The following is a 16,842-nucleotide window of genomic DNA, read 5'->3' as shown; positions in this document are numbered from 1 at the left end:
TGAGAAAGAGCGATGTGAAGGGAGAAGTGTCTGTTTCTCTAGGGTCAGAGTGTCACTTCTGCCAGGTAATAATCGTAGCCTGTGCCCAGGCTCATTTCAACATTAATAAAGCTTTTATGCTTGCCTCTGGCTCTCAGAGGAAGGGTAACACACAGAATCAAGTTAGTAACACGGTGATTGTATTTCCATACTCCGTTTTAATAAGCATCTGGAAGTTTGCAGACTCTTACTTAGAACAATTAATATAGCCTAAACTTTTCCTCTGAAAAAAATCAGACTTAAGCTACATAATCCAGCATCTTTAAAATTCTGTCATTCTGAATAGTCTTTGGCTGAAACTTTCCTCTTACTTTCCAATTTCTTTCCTTTACGTTGGCCATCCTGCAATGAACCAACAAATTGAAGAATAATTATTATTCTTATTTTCAGTCTTTTATCTTAGATTTCTCCATGGCTTTCAGTTTTCTGTCTTTCAGCCTCTAAAGAATTAGTCAGAATGAAGATCTCATTTAAGATCAACCTAGAGGACAGAAGGAATGTAACTCCATTTTCTGTTTGGTCAGCTTAGAGGGTCATTTATTCAGTCACTCAGTAAACATCCAATAAGTCTTCCAAGCGCAGTACTATGCTCTATAGGCTTTAAAAAAACAATGCATCTGTGTAAAACAGGGGCTTAAGAAACTCATGGTCTACCGTCCATGAAAGAGTCAACAAAGATGATAGTCTAGGGTAGAGATCTATTCCTTTGTCCCATGTTGATTAAAACTTCTCTAGGTGCAAAAAGTAATGATAGCTCTCCATTTATCCAGTAAGCCTTCTCTTATTTCCAACAAGGCACTCTAAACATGCTGGTCAGAAAGTAAAGACAAGAAATAAAGATACAGAGAATGAAGCCCTCTAGAGTCATACTGTATAGCCGAGAAGATAACATAGTTAATTCAAAGGACACAGAATATGGCATTATATGCTCAGAGAGAGTGACAGAAGACAGGCGTGTAATGTAAGGGCATGACATTTATTGAACACATACTATGTACCAAGTAATCGATATTTGTAATTTAATAGTGCATGTTCTTGGAGTCTAATATATGTAAAAATACTTGTAATTACAATTAGAAATGTATATGCACACTGGAAAATAGAAATAATTGAATGAATACACATGTTCATTAACTAAATCCAGCAAGTGTCTGTGTTTGCATACATGGATATGTGTGTATCGGAGGAGGTGAGGGCACCCCACTCCAGTACTCCTGCCTGGAGAATCCCATGGACGGAGGAGCCTGGTGGGCTGCAGTCCATGGGGTCGATGAGGGTCAGACACGACTGAACTACTTCACTTTCACTTTTCACTTTCATGCATTGGAGAGGGAAATGGCAACCCACTCCAGTGTTCTTGCCTGGAGAATCCCAGGGACGGGGAAGCCTGGTGGGCTGCCGTCTATGGGGTCGCAAAGTCGGATATGACTGAAGCGACTTAGCAGCAGCAGCAGCAGCAGCAGCAGCATATGTGTGTATAAATATGTGAATCCATCTACCTGTCTGTACTATATATGCATACATCTGCTTATTATAAAGATCTTCCTGCCCAAGGTTCGAGGTCAATTATTAGAGACGCCCCCGTGTCCTAGGCCTGGGCTGGAATGAGTTTATGTTTTGCTATAGTCAGTCATCTTTCCAATGCGCAATTTAAAATCTGAATCTTTCCCCAAAGACCTAAGTGTCCAGACTTTCATTGTGACTCACGACAAACCTGAAGAGAAAAAACCGGGGTTTCAACCTGTAATCTGAGCAGCCGCGGTCTGAACTCTGGTGGTGCCGTTAGACGCCGTGGGGACTGCCTGGTCCCTGGGGACTGTGTCTTCCTCCCAGGTCACCATTTACACTGTACAGAGGTCAACTGCAGGTATATCCGTCCACCTTCCAGCATCCTCTCTGTGATGTCTGTCTCTGTGTACTTTATACTAACAGTAGAACATTGTATCCTTTGAACTATTTCAACAGTTGCAAAAGTGGTTCATCCTCTCCCACTGCCCGCTTAGACTTTAAGGACAATGAACATCTCCCTCAGGAAGCAAATTGCAGTTAAGATGCTCAGGATACCATCTTCTTGATTTTATGTACTCTCATCTGATAAAGAACTTTGTATCATCCAGCAGTCCCTGTCTTCAACGTTGCCTTGTCCACTGAATATTCCTTTTAGCCTGTAAAAGTCAAGTCTCTCCCACCTATAAAGAGGGCAGAAGCAAAACTGTCCTTTTCTAAACTTCCCTGGTGGTGCAGTGGATAAGACTCCATGCTTCCAATGCAGTGGGTAGAGGTTCAATCCCTGGTCAGGGAACAAAGATCCCGCATGCTGTGTGGTGCAGTCAAAAAACAAAACAATCTTTTTCTGCCTATAACTTGTAGTGACCACACTATTTTTGCTTTTTCTTTACTGGTAAACAGTTTTAGTATTCTTTACACATTGTCTTCCTGTGTTGTCTCTAATGGGGCTTCCCCAGTGGCTCAACAGTAAAGAATCTACCTGCAGTACAGGAGCCGCGGGAGACATGGGTTTGATCCCTGGGTCAGAAGGATCCCCTGGAGGAGGGCATGGCAACCCACTCCAGTCTTCTTGCCTGGAGACTCGCAAGAACAGGTATGGGCAGAGGGTTGCAAAGAGTCAGACATGACTGACCGACTTAGCACACACACACACATCTCCTTTGCGGATCCTCCTTGCCCTCACCTTGCACTGCTCCTCTGGTGTCTGTGAATTCCCCTTCTGCCCACTTTTACTGATCTTTCTCAGGGTTTAGCCCTTTCTCACGCTGTTTCTCATCCACTCCTCCTGCTTTTAGGAACTGAAGACTCCCAAGTTCATACTTCAAGTTTATAACTAGCCACAGGGAACCATCATCTGTGTCTCTCACTGCACTGGCCGCTGCTCCTGGATGTCCTGACCCCAACTGAGGGCTTTGTCTTCATCAGTCCTTCATAATACAAACCAAATAAATGAAAAACATCAAAATACTTCTTACAGTTTTTAAAAAGTTCACTCTAAAGCCATTTAAGTCATAATTCCAGTTCTCTGGGCCTTCTCTCCTACAACACTCCTAGTGATAAAATTGGTCAAGACTTCTTCTATCTCTCTTTGAACTACATCTTCAAACCAGCTGTCTCCCTGCCACTGGTCGAGTTCATTCAATTACCATTCCCTACCTGTACTAAGCTTTTATCTGCCTCTGATATAACTGAGTACCAAACCACTTTCACATTGCTTTCTGAATATTTTTTAAAGCAAAAAGTAATAAGTAATCATCTACCTGCCTGGCTTAAAGTATTACATGGACTTTATTAAATACAGAACAGAACTCAAACTTTCCAGAGTGGCACCAGAAAAATTTCATGATTTGGTTCCTGCAACTGAATTGGACCTTTCTTGATTCTCAGAGCATCTCATATTATGTTAACCCGTGAGTCTTATTGCTCATGGAGTTCTCTCTGCCTGCAGAGAATGGTGATATTTCTTCCTTCCCTTCTTTCTTTTATTTCTCTCCTTTAGAGAACACCATTAAATCATACCAGGCAGAGCTAATTACACAATTAGTCACAAGAGAAACAGTGTGAGCAGTGGTTAGAAGTGCAGACTCCAGAGCCAGCCTGCCCTCGCGTGCATTCAAATTCTGTTGTTTTCCACATGTAGGCAAGTCATCTGTGCTTCAGTTTCCCCTTCTATGAAGTGGAGATGACAGTGAGAATAAGTTTTCATAAGACGTTGTAAGGATTAAAGGACCCCTGTGGCACAGTGTGGCCCCTGTCAAAGCTGACACGATTGTTACACTGCATTTCATGCGACTGTCATGCAGCAAGGGCTTCCCAGGTGGCACTGGTGGTCAAGAACCCGCCTGCCAACGCAGGAGACATAGCGAGACGCGGGTTGGATCCTGGGTTGCAACCATCTCCTGGAGGAAGGCATGGCAATCTGCTCCGATATTCTTGCCAGCAGAATCCCCTGGACAGGAGCGTAGCAGGCTACAGTCCACAGGGTCGCAAAGAGTTGGACATGATTGAAACGACTTAGCACACACGTGTATATGACACAGTAACAGCCTTTTTATCACATAGCTCTTGACATCATATTTATTTCTCTGATGGACTATCAAATCTGAAGGCAGGTTCCGTGTCTTATTTTTCTCTACAGCCTGTTTAACTTGGTAGTATGAATGCCCAATCAGAAATAGAAAATGTTACTGATGGCATCTGCTTGACTGCAGCAAAGTGGCATTAGTAACCCAGCCCCCTTCCTGGTATCAAGCCACTCTGTTCTCATGTAACACCCTAATCTGATTATCTTTAAATGCAACCTCCAGTTTCATCCAAAGAAGCCAAACTGCACAAGAGTTGTTCATGTCCTGGGTTAAGAGTGGAATTTTGGAAGCATTAGATTATGCACTGTTTTGCTATCAAGAAGGTAGAAATTTCATATCATGAAATGGAAGGAACAGCAAAATTGTAGTTAATTAACCTTATTCACTTGGTATTTCTTTATATACACGAGTTTTTTAAAATATTTTGGTCTTTTGGGTTTTAATTGCCTTATATGGAAACATATAAATAATCATTTCTATGGATGTTAAGATGTCAAAATAACCACATATGTTTCCTCAATATCCTGTTTCTTGACTTACTGTCAGCATGTACCTCTTAAAGATGTGGAAACTGATTTAGAAAATTCAGCATATGAAGGGATCGAATGTGAATGTCCAGAGTAAAGTATTTATTCCATCTTTATACCCATGTATTCAGTCCAGTGCCTGCGTGCATGCTAAGTCACTTCAGTTGTGTCCAACTCTTTGTGACCCCATGGACTGTTTGTAGCCCACCAGGCTCCTCTCTCTGTGGGATTCTGTAGGCAAGAGTGCTGGCGTGGGTTGCCATGCCCTCCTCCAGAGGATCTTCCTCACCCAGGGATCGAACCTGCATCTCTTATGTCTCCTGCTTTGGCAGGCAGTTTCTTCACCACTGGTGCCACCCTGGAAGCCCGTTCGATCCAGTAGGCAAACCTAACTTAGAGGGAGAGTAGGAAGCTAACAGAGGCATAAATATTTATTGCTGCAGAGAAGAAACTGATCCCATCTGATGTAGGAAAAACATATCTAAAGATACAGTTGCAACCAACGCCAATCCAGTTAATATTGTTAAAAATGGCTTAATGGTGACTCAGTTCAACAAACTACTTTTCTTTCATATCTGTTGTACTGTTTAAAATCATGTTGGTGATGCAGATTTGAAAAAAAAGTTTGCATCCTATCAGGAACAATGGACATGCACACAAATTCTAGATATAATGCCAAGAGTATTGTGAAAGAAGCAAAGAGTGCTTTGAGTTTTATGATGTCTTACCTTTCAGATGTACGAAGTATTTCTGAAGGAAGACACGAGACATGGTGACAATCGTCTCTGGGGAGGACCAACAGAGAGCTGAGAAGGAGGGGTGATAGGGAGACTGACTTTTCACTGTTTATATTTTTCTATTCTTTTCACAAAAAAAGTCAAAATAAATGGTCACAGGACCACAGAGTAAAAGCAGTTACATTCTAGCAAGAGATGTGGAAGGCCTCTTGATGGAGCAGGGACATGACCTTGTCCTCTTGGTGGCATGTCACATTTAAGAACATGGTTTATCTTTTTGAGTGCTAGTTTTTTCCAGATATATGTCCAGCAGTGGGATTGCTGGATGATATGGAAATTCTATGTGGTTGCCAAGGGGGAGGGAAAGGGGTGGGAAGGGAGAGACGGGGGGTTTGGGGTTGGCAGATATTATATGCAGAAGGGGAAAACAACAAGTTCTGCTATAGCACAGGAGACTATATCCTGTGATCAGCCATAATGGAAAAGAGTAGTGAAAGCAATGTGTGTGTGTCTGTGCGTGTATGTGTGTGTGTGTGTGTGTGTGTGTGTGTGTGTGTGTAACTGAGTCACTATGCTATACATTAGAAATTAATGCAACATTGTAAATCACATATACTTCAATTTTTCTTTTTATTCAAAGGACGTATTTTGTAATCCTGGAGCATCCTAGAACTGCGCTCAGTCATGGGGGCTTCTGAGTATCAAATTCAGACGTGTCTGGGGTGTCTGGTAGCTCAGTTGTATAAACTGTTAAATGTTCTGAATTCCATAACTTCAATGTTTATACAGCAACATAAAACTGAAATAAGTACTCCCAAATTTAGCTTGATTTTTCTCTAATGAAGAACAAACATTTGTAAATGTAAATGTGGACCATGGTGTCTCTGAGCAGTTTGAGTGTAGGTGGCAGAAAATGTCAGTCATGTCATCTGCTTGAATCTACCCAAATGATCACTTTAAACAAATCAGTTCAATGTCACTTGTATCTAAGGCTTTGAAGGTTACAGTGAAGAGGTTTCTGGATTGCAATGGAAAAGGAAACCACTCAGTACTTTTTTACTGTAGGTCAACTTAGGAGAATAAAAATGCTCATTCTTCTTTCAGAGCTATCTGGCATAACTCTATAATGTGTTATTACTACTGGCCTATTGCTTTTTTAACAGTCCAATATGAAATCCCATCACTTTCAAATATGAGCATAAGAGGTGGGAAATAATTCCTTCCCCAGTCAAAATCTCATCTTTTCCTGTGCCCTTTTCACTAAGGTCTGCTGTGTAAATGCCTTTTGGATTGTTTGATTTGAATAAAATGTATTCTTGGGAGAGATGTGGGGGGAAAATGTTTTCTACGGCCTTGGTTTGCCAGCTGTTTTATATGGCATTTGATATTAAGTGATACAGAAACCAGATCTTATTACGCTAGGAAAGGAATGTAATGTGAAAGATACATGGTATTACAATAAAGATGACCAGTACCTTATTAATCTTCTGCTCTAGGGTTGCCCTGAGGATTCATGGTTCTGAATCCAACAAAATTGCGCATGGACATGAAGACAAGGCAGCACTATTTATTTCAGTGTGCATATAGGATTGTGTGTGATTTTTTGGAGTTAAAAAAAAAATCCTACCCTGGGGTTATTGATACATTCATGTTATTTTTATTGTCAGTGAAATAAGATTTCACTACTGACTGCCAAATTCCCTGAAGATGGCTCTTCTGCAGGTAAAATAATGTCCTCTTAGTGACCTAGACTTCCATTCTCTGGGCTTCTGGAGCCCACTTGCTTTAAAAGCCAGAAAACCAAATAACTCTTTGTGTTCCCTAAAATTATGACTTTTTTCAGAGGCCAGCTCAGAGTTCTACGGATAGATTTTGCTTAAGTAAACCTCTCAGTACCTTTGACATTTGGAACTTTTTCACGTGAAACCTCTCCAGAGTAACTAGTCAACATTCCCAAGGAAAGCTTCTCAACCTTGACATGAGTGTCATTTTGGATCATATCATTTTTTTGGTGGGAACTGTCCTGTGTTTAGCAGCATCCCAGACCTCTATCAACTTGATGCTAGGAGCAGCCCCCTGACCCAGTTGTGATAACCAAAAACATCTCTAGGTCCTGGGAAGAAAGCTCCTGTCTCTGTTTAAGATGGTGTAGAAAAGAAACACTTGCCACACCTGTGAATTTACTGTGTGCATTTTGTCAAATAAATATCTTAGCAAACTCTTTCCAGAAAAAATGGTAGTTAAAAAGTCGTTCCTAGTTTTCTGTAATAGCATTTCAAGGCATGATGCACCTATGCATGTGTGCTCAGCCATGTCTGACACTTTGTGACCCCATGGACTGTAGCCCTCCAGACTCCTCTCTCCATGGGATTTTTCCAGGGAAGAATATTGTAGTGGGTTGCCATTTTTTTCCTCCAGGGGATATTCCCAATCTAGGGATCGAAACTACATCTCCTGTATCTCCTGCGTTAGCAGGCAGATTCTTTATGACTGAGCCACCTGGGAAGCCCATGATGCATATATTAATATAACCAGATATAAAAATATAGTCACATGTTTCAAATGACCTTAGCTTTCTTATTATAGCCACAAAATTAAAGTGCTGTCAATTTCACCTTTCCTGTTCCCCCAAAATAGGATGCCTATGCCTAAAGTTTTTATCTGGATGTTCTTTTTCTTTCTTCTCCTTTTAAAATGTGGAGGCTGTGTGAACCACGAAGGATACATGGCAGGGATTGAGAACAAGTGATGAGACTGGGAAACTCATTCTGCAGCTCTCTTTTTGGAGGCCGGCTCAGTGCATTTTCTTTAGACATGGTGACTCGAAGCCTCAGATGCAATAACAGCCTCTCTTGTCGTGGTTTAAGCAAAGCTTTCCTGTAAAGTCATCTGGTTTATGTTTGGACTTGGGGAGAGCTTATTTCAGAATACCGGAATTAGGGGATCAAGATAGTGTACTGAGTCTGATCTTTCCAGTCCATTTTCTGTTCTAAATGACTCTCTGATTTGAGTGGCAGACAGTATTGGAACTTGCTGGGGAGTATGAAATATCATTCTTATTGGACGGATAAGATTAGAGCAAATAGAACAAAAACGCATGAAAATTTCCCCTAAGGGTTCTCTATGTTAGTATCCATTTACTTGGCTGTTTTTCTGCTCTCATTTTTTTTTCCCGTAAAGTTCCCTGTAAATGCTGTCTGTCCATCCAGTCCTTTTTGCTTTCATTTTTAATATGCCACTTGGTACCTTTTGCAAAATAAACCAGCCACTCTAAAATGTGAAGCATGATTTATGCTGTTGGTATGCAAGGCTGAGACTAGGTTTCTAAGAGAAGTTAAACCTACATGGAGAAAAGGGCTGTTAGTGGAGTGGTCATGAGTGCCTGTTAGGTCATTATGAGCCCCACATAAATCTTTCTGTTCACTGCTTCATAAGTAAGATCTAAGATAAAACCTGAAGGGGTTGTGTGTGTGTGTGTGTATGTGTGTTTTCTAGATGTAAACCATGATTTTTGTAGAAAAGGTCTGTTTTCTCTGATTATCAATTTCTCTATATGCCTAGAAAATGAGCATTAGTTTAAGCTTTCACTGAGATGTACAGAGGTACAGATAGATGATATGTGATGTAAGCCAGCTTTCTCAGTTCTCACTTCTCAGCTTCCTATCTGAACAGATGGCATCTTCTGTGTCTCCACACATTTGACATTAGCCATCCTTTACAATGATCACTGCTTATCTCCCTAAGCTGTTTTGCACTCATTTATTCATTCAGTCAGCCATCAGGTATTAAGCATAGATCAGAGAAAGCAATGGCACCCCACTCCAGTACTCTTGCCTGGAAAATCCCATGGACAGAAGAGCATGGTAGGCTGCAGTCCATGGGGTCGCTAAGGGTTGGACACGACTGAGCGACTTCACTTTCACTTTTCACTTTCAAGCATTGGAGAAGGAAATGGCAACCCACTCCAGTGTTCTTGCCTGGAGAATCCCAGGGACGGGGGAGCCTGGTGGGCTGCCATCTATGGGGTCACACAGAGTCGGACACGGCTGAAGCGACTTAGCAGTAGCACAGTATCTTTGAAGTACACTAAAGCAAAGCACAATAAAATGAGGTCTGCCTGTATTTATTATGCCCCAGGCTCTGTCCTAGGCAACAAAGTCCGTCCAGGTGTCCTCAACTCTCTTGAAGCCAACATTCTAGAGGGAGAAATAACCAATAAATGCATTGCATTAGTCAGCACAACTGCTGTTAAAAAAAAAAAAGCCATTGATCGTGTGGGTTTAAACAACTGAAATAAATTTCCTCGCAGTTATGGAGGCTAGAAGTCCATGATCAAGATCTGGCTGATTAAGTCTCGGGTGAGGACTGTTTTCCTGGCTTTTCCAAGGCTGTTTTCTCACTGTGTCCTCACATGGCCTTTCCCCCGTGTGCGTGTATGGAGAGAGAGGGAAGTCTGCGGAGCATCTCTTCTTTTAAGGACACTAACCCTGGGAGATTAGGGCCCCACCCTCATGAGCTCATTTAATGTTGCTTTCTTCCTTAGAGGTCCCATCTCCACATACAGCCACTCTGGGAGTTAGGACTTCAACATATGAATTTTAAAGGGACACACACATTCAGCCAATAGTATATAAAGACATTTTTTAAAGGCTACTTCAAATAGTAATAATGCCAATGGGGGAAAACAAAACTAAAGTCAAGGAAAGGAATAGAGAACAACTGGGGCAGAGATGGTGGTTGCTGCTTTAGCTATGGACCTCTCAGAAGAAGGGAAAGTTGAGTGAAACCAATAATGAAAAAGAGGTTGTTATAGGGAGATTTGGGGAAATAAGCATTCCAGGTAGAGAGAATTATAAGGTCAGTGGCCCAAGATGAGAATGACAGGCTCATGTGACAGAAGGTCATTGTAATTTTTTGGATCCTAGTTGGCTCAAGGAAGAGAGATGGACAGTAGCCTTACTGTGCTAGCAATAGTCGATACCAGGAATTCAGATTTTGTTCTCATTGCAGTGGAAAGCCATTGGCTGGATTTAGGCTGGTTAATGTACAAAGGAGATTCAAGTTAAGTGGTTAAAGAGAGAAACTCAAATGAATGCCTTACCCATCTTTGGTACACATAGTAAATCCTTCAATACAGTTTTTTTTTTTTTTTTTTTAAGTGGAAGAATAGATGTTTTCTTGCATAGCTATTGTCTTTTTAAAAGTCAGATTTGTTAAAAGTAATTCATATATACACTCTTGATAGGGTACAATTTTATGAGGTCTGAAGAGCGCACAATGGAGCAATGAAGAAACAGTTACAGCATTTCCCAGAATTCCTTCGTGTGTCTCTGTGGTCAGACTCCTCCCTTAACCCCAGCCTTCAGCATCCGTTATTTGGTTTTGGTCTGTATAGTTTCTCATTTTCCATACCGTTATACAAATAGATATAAAATATAAAGTCTTTTGAGTCTGAGAGCTCTCATTTAGCATAATTCATTTAAGATTCACCATGTTAAATATACCAGGGTTTCTTTTGTTTTAATTGTTGAGTAGCCTCCCCATGTATGGATGGACTATATGTTGTTTATCTGTTCAGTTGAAGGATATTTGGCTTGTTTTCAGTTTTTGGCAAGTATCAAAGCTGCTGTAAATAATTGCATCAAGGTTTTTGGGTGAACTCAAGTTTTCATTTATCTTTAGTTGCTATGTATCAGTGGGATTTTTCAGTTATATGCTATGTGTATTTTAGCTTTATATGAAACTGCCAAGCTGTTTTCTAAAGGGGCAGGACCATGCTGTATTTCCACCAAGAATGAAAGAGAATTCCACCTTCTCTAAATCTGTGACAGCTCTGATTGGCTTTTTTTTAATTTCATCATTCTAATAGGTACATTACATAGTCAGTATTCATTTTTCCTAAACTACACAAAAGCAGATTTAGAGATGAGGTAGATGCAGGTATGGATAGTAAGGAGAATGCAATGGGTAAAGGAGTAATTTTTTCAACTACATTTTTTTAACCAAAAAACCCTAACCTTATAATCCTTGTTGAAACCTAGATCAATTTAAGACTCTGGTTCTATAATCCTTGCTTGGAGACTTTTATAGAATCTAGCTTAAAGAACTTACTCTTTGAACCCTGGAAACATTGAAATCTAGCCCCCCCTACACTCAGTGGGGTTCTTGTGGAATGCTTCTTTAGAAAGGTGACTCATGAGATTCTCTATTCAAAACATCAGAGAACTCTGAGGATGATGAAGATTTTGTCTCCAAAATTCCAAACTCAGTCATGAACTATTTTTAAAAAGAAAAGAAACTAAACTAAAAGTAGTAATTCAATTGACTTTGCGATGCCAAGGGAACATTTCATGCAAAGATGGGCTCGATAAAGGACAGAAATGGTATGGGCCTAAGAGAAGCAGAAGATATTAAGAAGAGGTGGCAAGAATACACAGAAGAACTGTACAAAATAGATCTTCACAACCCAGATAATCACGATGGTGTGATCACTCACCTAGAGCCAGACATCCTGGAATGTGAAGTCAAGCGGGCCTTAGGAAGCATCACTATGAACAAAGCTACCGGAGATGATGGAATCCCAGTTGAACTATTTCAAATCCTAAAAGATGATGCGGTGAAAGTGCTGCACTCCTTATGCCAGCAAATTTGGAAAATTCAGCAGTGGCCACAGGACTGGAAAAGGTCAGTTTTCATTCCAATCCCAAAGAAAGGCAATGCCGAAGAATGCTCAAACTACTGCACAATTGCACTCATCTCACATGCTAGTAATGTAATGCTCCAAATTCTCCAAGCCAGGTTTCAGCAATACGTGAACCATGAACTTCCAGATGTTCAAGGTGGTTTTAGAAAAGGCAGAGGAACCAGAGATCAAATTGCTAACATCCTCTGGATCATCTAAAGAGCAAGAGCTTTCTAGAAAACCATCTATTTCTGCTTTATTGACTATGCCAAAGCCTTTGACTGTGTGGATCACAACAAACTGTGGAAAATTCTGAAAGAGATGGGAATACCAGACCACCTGACCTGCCTCCCAAGAAATCTGTATGCAGGTCAGGAAGCAACAGTTATAACTGGTCATGGAACAACAGATTGGCTCCAAATAGGAAAAGGAGTATGTCAAGACTGCGTATTCTCACCCTACTGATTTAACTTCTATGCAGAGTACATCATGAGAAACGCTGGACTGGAGGAAGCACAAGCTGGAATCAAGACTGCTGGGAGAAATATCAATAACCTCAGATATGCAGATGACACCACCCTTATGCCAGAAAGTGAAGAGCACCTAAAAAACCTCTTGATGAAAGTGAAAGAGGAAAGTGAAAAAATTGGCTTAAAGCTCAATATTCAGAAAACTAAGATCATGGCATCTGGTCCCATCACTTCATAGCCAATAGATGGGGAAACAGTGGAAACAGTGGCTGACTTATTTTTCTGGGCTCCAAAATCACTGCAGATGGTGACTGCAGCTGTGAAATTAAAAGACGTTTACTCCTTGGCAGGAAAGTTATGACCAACTTAGACAGCATATTAAAAAGCAGAGACATTACTTTTTTCCAGTAGTCATGTATGGATGTGAGAGTTGGACTGTAAAGAAAGCTGAGCACCGAAGAGTTGATGCTTTTGAACTGTGGTGTTGGAGAAGAATCTTGAGAGTCCCTGGGACTGCAAGGAGATCCAACCAGTCCATTCTAAAGGAGATCAGTCCTGTATGTTCATTGGAAGGATTGATGTTGAAGCTGAAATTCCAATACTTTGGCCACCTGATGCAAACAGCTGACTCATTTGAAAATGACCCTGATGCTGGTAAAGATTGAGGGAAGGAGGAGAAGGGGATGACAGAGGATGAGGTGGTTGGATGGCATTACCGACTCATTGGACATGAGATTGGGTAAACTCCAGGAGTTGGTGACGGACAGGGAGGCCTGGCGTGCTGCAGTCCACGGGATCGCAAAGAGTCGGATGCGACTGAGCGACTGAACTGAACTGAACTGAAGAGTATGGCAAAATGAAAACAATGATTCCATGATCCCTAATAGGCATTTTCCCAATCTATCCTCATAACAGGGAAATAGTCCATCACAGGCATCCTGGTTTTGTGTGCATGTTCAGTGGTTAGTCACTCTAGACTTTCCCTTACCAGTGAGATATGAAGAAGGAAACATGATTTAAAATTCTGAGGAATCTGAGCATTAGATAACTAATGGGCTCCAGGGTATAGTCTGAGTGGAGATGGAGTGTCAGTGTTTTCAATACCCTTTGAAAGTAGTGAAAATGTTAGTCGCTCAGTGGTGTCCAACTTTTTGTGAACTCATGGACTGCAGCCCACCAGGCTCCTTTCTCCGTGAAACTCTCCAGGCAAGAATACTGGAGTGGGTAACCATTCCCTTCTCCAGGGGATCTTTCTGACCCAAGGATTGAACTCAGGTCTCCTGCATTGCAGGCAGACTACAGTCTGAGCCACCAGGGAAGTCCTAGATCTCTGTTAAATCTATCCTTTAATAGATATCCAGAAGAATCATCCCTCCTCTGATTTGTGGAGCTCTGCTCTTGCCCAGGGGCTTCCCAGGTGGCACAATGGTAAAGAACCTGCCTGCCAATGCAGGAGACATGGGTTCGATCCCTGGATTGGGAAGATCCCCTGGAGGAGGAAATGGCAACCCACTCCAGTATTCTTGCCTGGAAAATTACATGAACAGAGGAGGCTGTCCATGGACTGGGCTACAGTCCATAGCATTGTAAAGAGGAGGACAGGACTGAGCAACTGAGCACGCACCCACACATCATCTTGCCCAGTGTTCTTCTGTACTTGTTCACCGGAGGACCAGAAAACTCAGTGCTTTTTAGAGTCTGCAGGAGAATATCACACAGGTCCAGAACCTCCATCAGTGCCTTGATTAAATTCAGAAAAGATTCCTATCTTCACCTTGACCCAAATTGTCCACAAATTGTCCTTTTCTTTTCATGGAGAAAGTACTTAGGTTAGTTTTTGCCTAAGGGCCTGGACTCATGCCTAGCATATGTTATCCAGAACTGTCTAGAAGCTGATCCTCTTTCTTGAATGAAGAAATAAATGCAATTATGTCTGTGTAACAACAGCCACTTTCGTAAAGCTTGGTGCTACCAATTCACCTTCCTTTCAAGGAGCTTTGTAATAGCGTTGCCTTAAAAACAAACAAACGAAAACAAGACCCACAGCTTTTCTCCCCTGTTGATTAAACATACTATGACACTCACCTGGCCTAAGAGATTTCGGCGTGGCCAATTTTATTAGCGGACTCAAAGTTGTCATTTCGTTTAGAACAGTTTATTTCTTAGTGGAATTCAAGACCATCAGTCTCTTGTCCGCTCCTGTTAACAATGAATGGGTGGTACGAGGGTGGAAGTCAATCTCCTTCAGACACGCGTGGTAGCATTTGGTCAGCAGCCAGGCGTGCGTTAGCGTCACAAATCTATGAATCTTCTTTTTTTTTTTTCTGTTCGCAGATTTTATTCTTCACCGTACAGTATTGCAACCAACCGCATGATTCCACAGACATCCATCACGCCATTCATTGCTGCTTCCCCTGTCTCCACATACCAGGTATGTCCGATTTACCTGCACATCCCGAGGGACCTTTCTTGCCAAGAATAGCCCATCTCAAGTCAAAAAGGACACAGCAGAATTTTTAAGTTGTCTTCCCTTTAGTCACATCTAAATTCATAATATTATCATAATATCATAGTCATAATATTCAAACTGTCCACTGAGCCTACCCTTTCAAGAGCTTGTTTGCATCTGTTTCGCTGAATTATAAAAATCCACTGAGCCTCCATTCTGCCTGCTGAGTTTTCATGATTTTGGTACTTTTCAGCCAACCTTAGTTCAGCTTTCTTACCACTGAGAGGTTACTTCGTGTGTTTCCTGTTATTTTGGTTGTCACCGTTCCCTAGTGTATCTTTTCTGAGAACACATTTCTGACAACTCCTTGCACTCCCTTTGGGATACTGGATCATTGTTATTTGTCACAGTTGTTCTGTGTATCCATGGAAAGCTACATGGATGGATGCTAAATCACTGGCTCCAAGAAAAAGGGAAAATTATCAAAGGGGTAAACGTAATTCCTACTTCCTCCTCTGACTTCATTCTCACTTCCAAAGAGGCCAGAAGAGGCCTCAGGGGTTCCACATGTTGAAACGCAAGAAAATCTGAGACTCATTGTGTCCTAAACCAGACGTTGTCGCCAGTTAACGTTAATTGTGCAGATGGAAAGAAATAGCCATCCTTCCCCTCAAACAGGGCTCCTTATCTTATTCCTTTGAGTTATCACAAATATTTCTCCCTCCTTCTCTTTACCTCATGGAGTTCTTTAGACAGTTCTTCTAATACTAATTAGAAACAAAACTGCCTATGAATGCTATCTAGCTAGTGGAGTGGCATTGTTTACAGCCTTGGAGATAGAGACTGAGAGTGTGTGCATGTGTGTTTCCTTATATCATGCTTATGGTGGGGGTGGGCGGGGGGGTCTGGGGTGGGGATTGTGATGTTGCTGATTGCTACGAATTCAGTGAAGTTTCACGTTCTTCATCCACTACCTATCTATGTCATGTCAGGAGATCCCCACTGTCAGAGCATCACGCTTGACACGATGCCCATTTTTCCTTCACAGATCCCCCTCCCTCCGAAGCAGATCATTTTCACTCTGTGTCTGCACTTAGGTTCTTGATACATGTCAGTGTGTGAGTGGAATAGAATTTTGTGTGAATTGCATTAGAGGGTCTCTGGATGGCTGATTTCTTAAATGCCTTTCCTTGGGACCCATGAGGCTAAGTGCAGATGCTGTTCAGTTTTTGTTCTTCCTACAGGCCTGCCTGGTTGTAATGTGTGCTTTTTGGTGTTTTTACCCATTTTTTTCAAATCTTGGCTTCTGTTTCAGCCAAGACCACCCACTGAGCTCCATCGTAGAGCACTTTGGTGTCATGAATGAAATCTCCACAGAGCTGTCATTTCACTTGGGAGGGCCATAAGTGGAATTTAACTCCAGCTCTCTTTTCTCAAAAAGGAATTCGAGCAATTTCCTATGTTGTTGAGTCTTGCTTTTCACCACTTTTTTTTTTTTTAATCTAAAGTTCATTGGCAGTCTCATTGATGTGAGTCTATTCAAACCAAAATCTTCAGGGCTATCTGTGTCACAATCAGCTCTTAGAAGCTGACTTTCTCATTTGGCTGATGGGGAACATTCAGAACATTTTCCTGGTTCATACACTCATTTTTAGTAACCATACCAGTTACTACAAGAGAGAAAAATCACAGACTTAGTTAACTTGGGTTTAACCCAAAGCATTCCCCCAAAGTTCTGGTTGATCTCTAATTCAGTCCTCAACTTTCACCACTTGGATTTATTTCCAAGATGGGATCACTTGAGAATTTGAGGTTAGAACCAATGACAGAAAAAAGGAAGTCTT

General features: G+C 41.5%; 1 protein-coding gene across 8 annotated transcripts in view; it reads left to right on the top strand.

Annotated features, from left to right (window-relative positions):
* Nucleotides 1-16,842, top strand: part of RBMS3 (RNA binding motif single stranded interacting protein 3) — an 802,823-nt gene that overhangs the window by 660,873 nt on the left and 125,108 nt on the right. For all 8 annotated transcript variants that reach the window (XM_027522594.1, XM_027522595.1, XM_027522599.1 and 5 more), the window contains exon 9: nt 14,884-14,980. In XM_027522594.1, coding sequence (XP_027378395.1) covers nt 14,884-14,980 — 97 coding nt within the window. The remainder of the gene's footprint in view (nt 1-14,883; nt 14,981-16,842) is intronic.

The sequence above is a fragment of the Bos indicus x Bos taurus genome, chromosome 22 (genome assembly GCF_003369695.1).
Source record: "Bos indicus x Bos taurus breed Angus x Brahman F1 hybrid chromosome 22, Bos_hybrid_MaternalHap_v2.0, whole genome shotgun sequence".
Taxonomy (NCBI): domain Eukaryota; kingdom Metazoa; phylum Chordata; class Mammalia; order Artiodactyla; family Bovidae; genus Bos; species Bos indicus x Bos taurus.
This window is presented reverse-complemented; position numbering and strand designations above follow the sequence as displayed.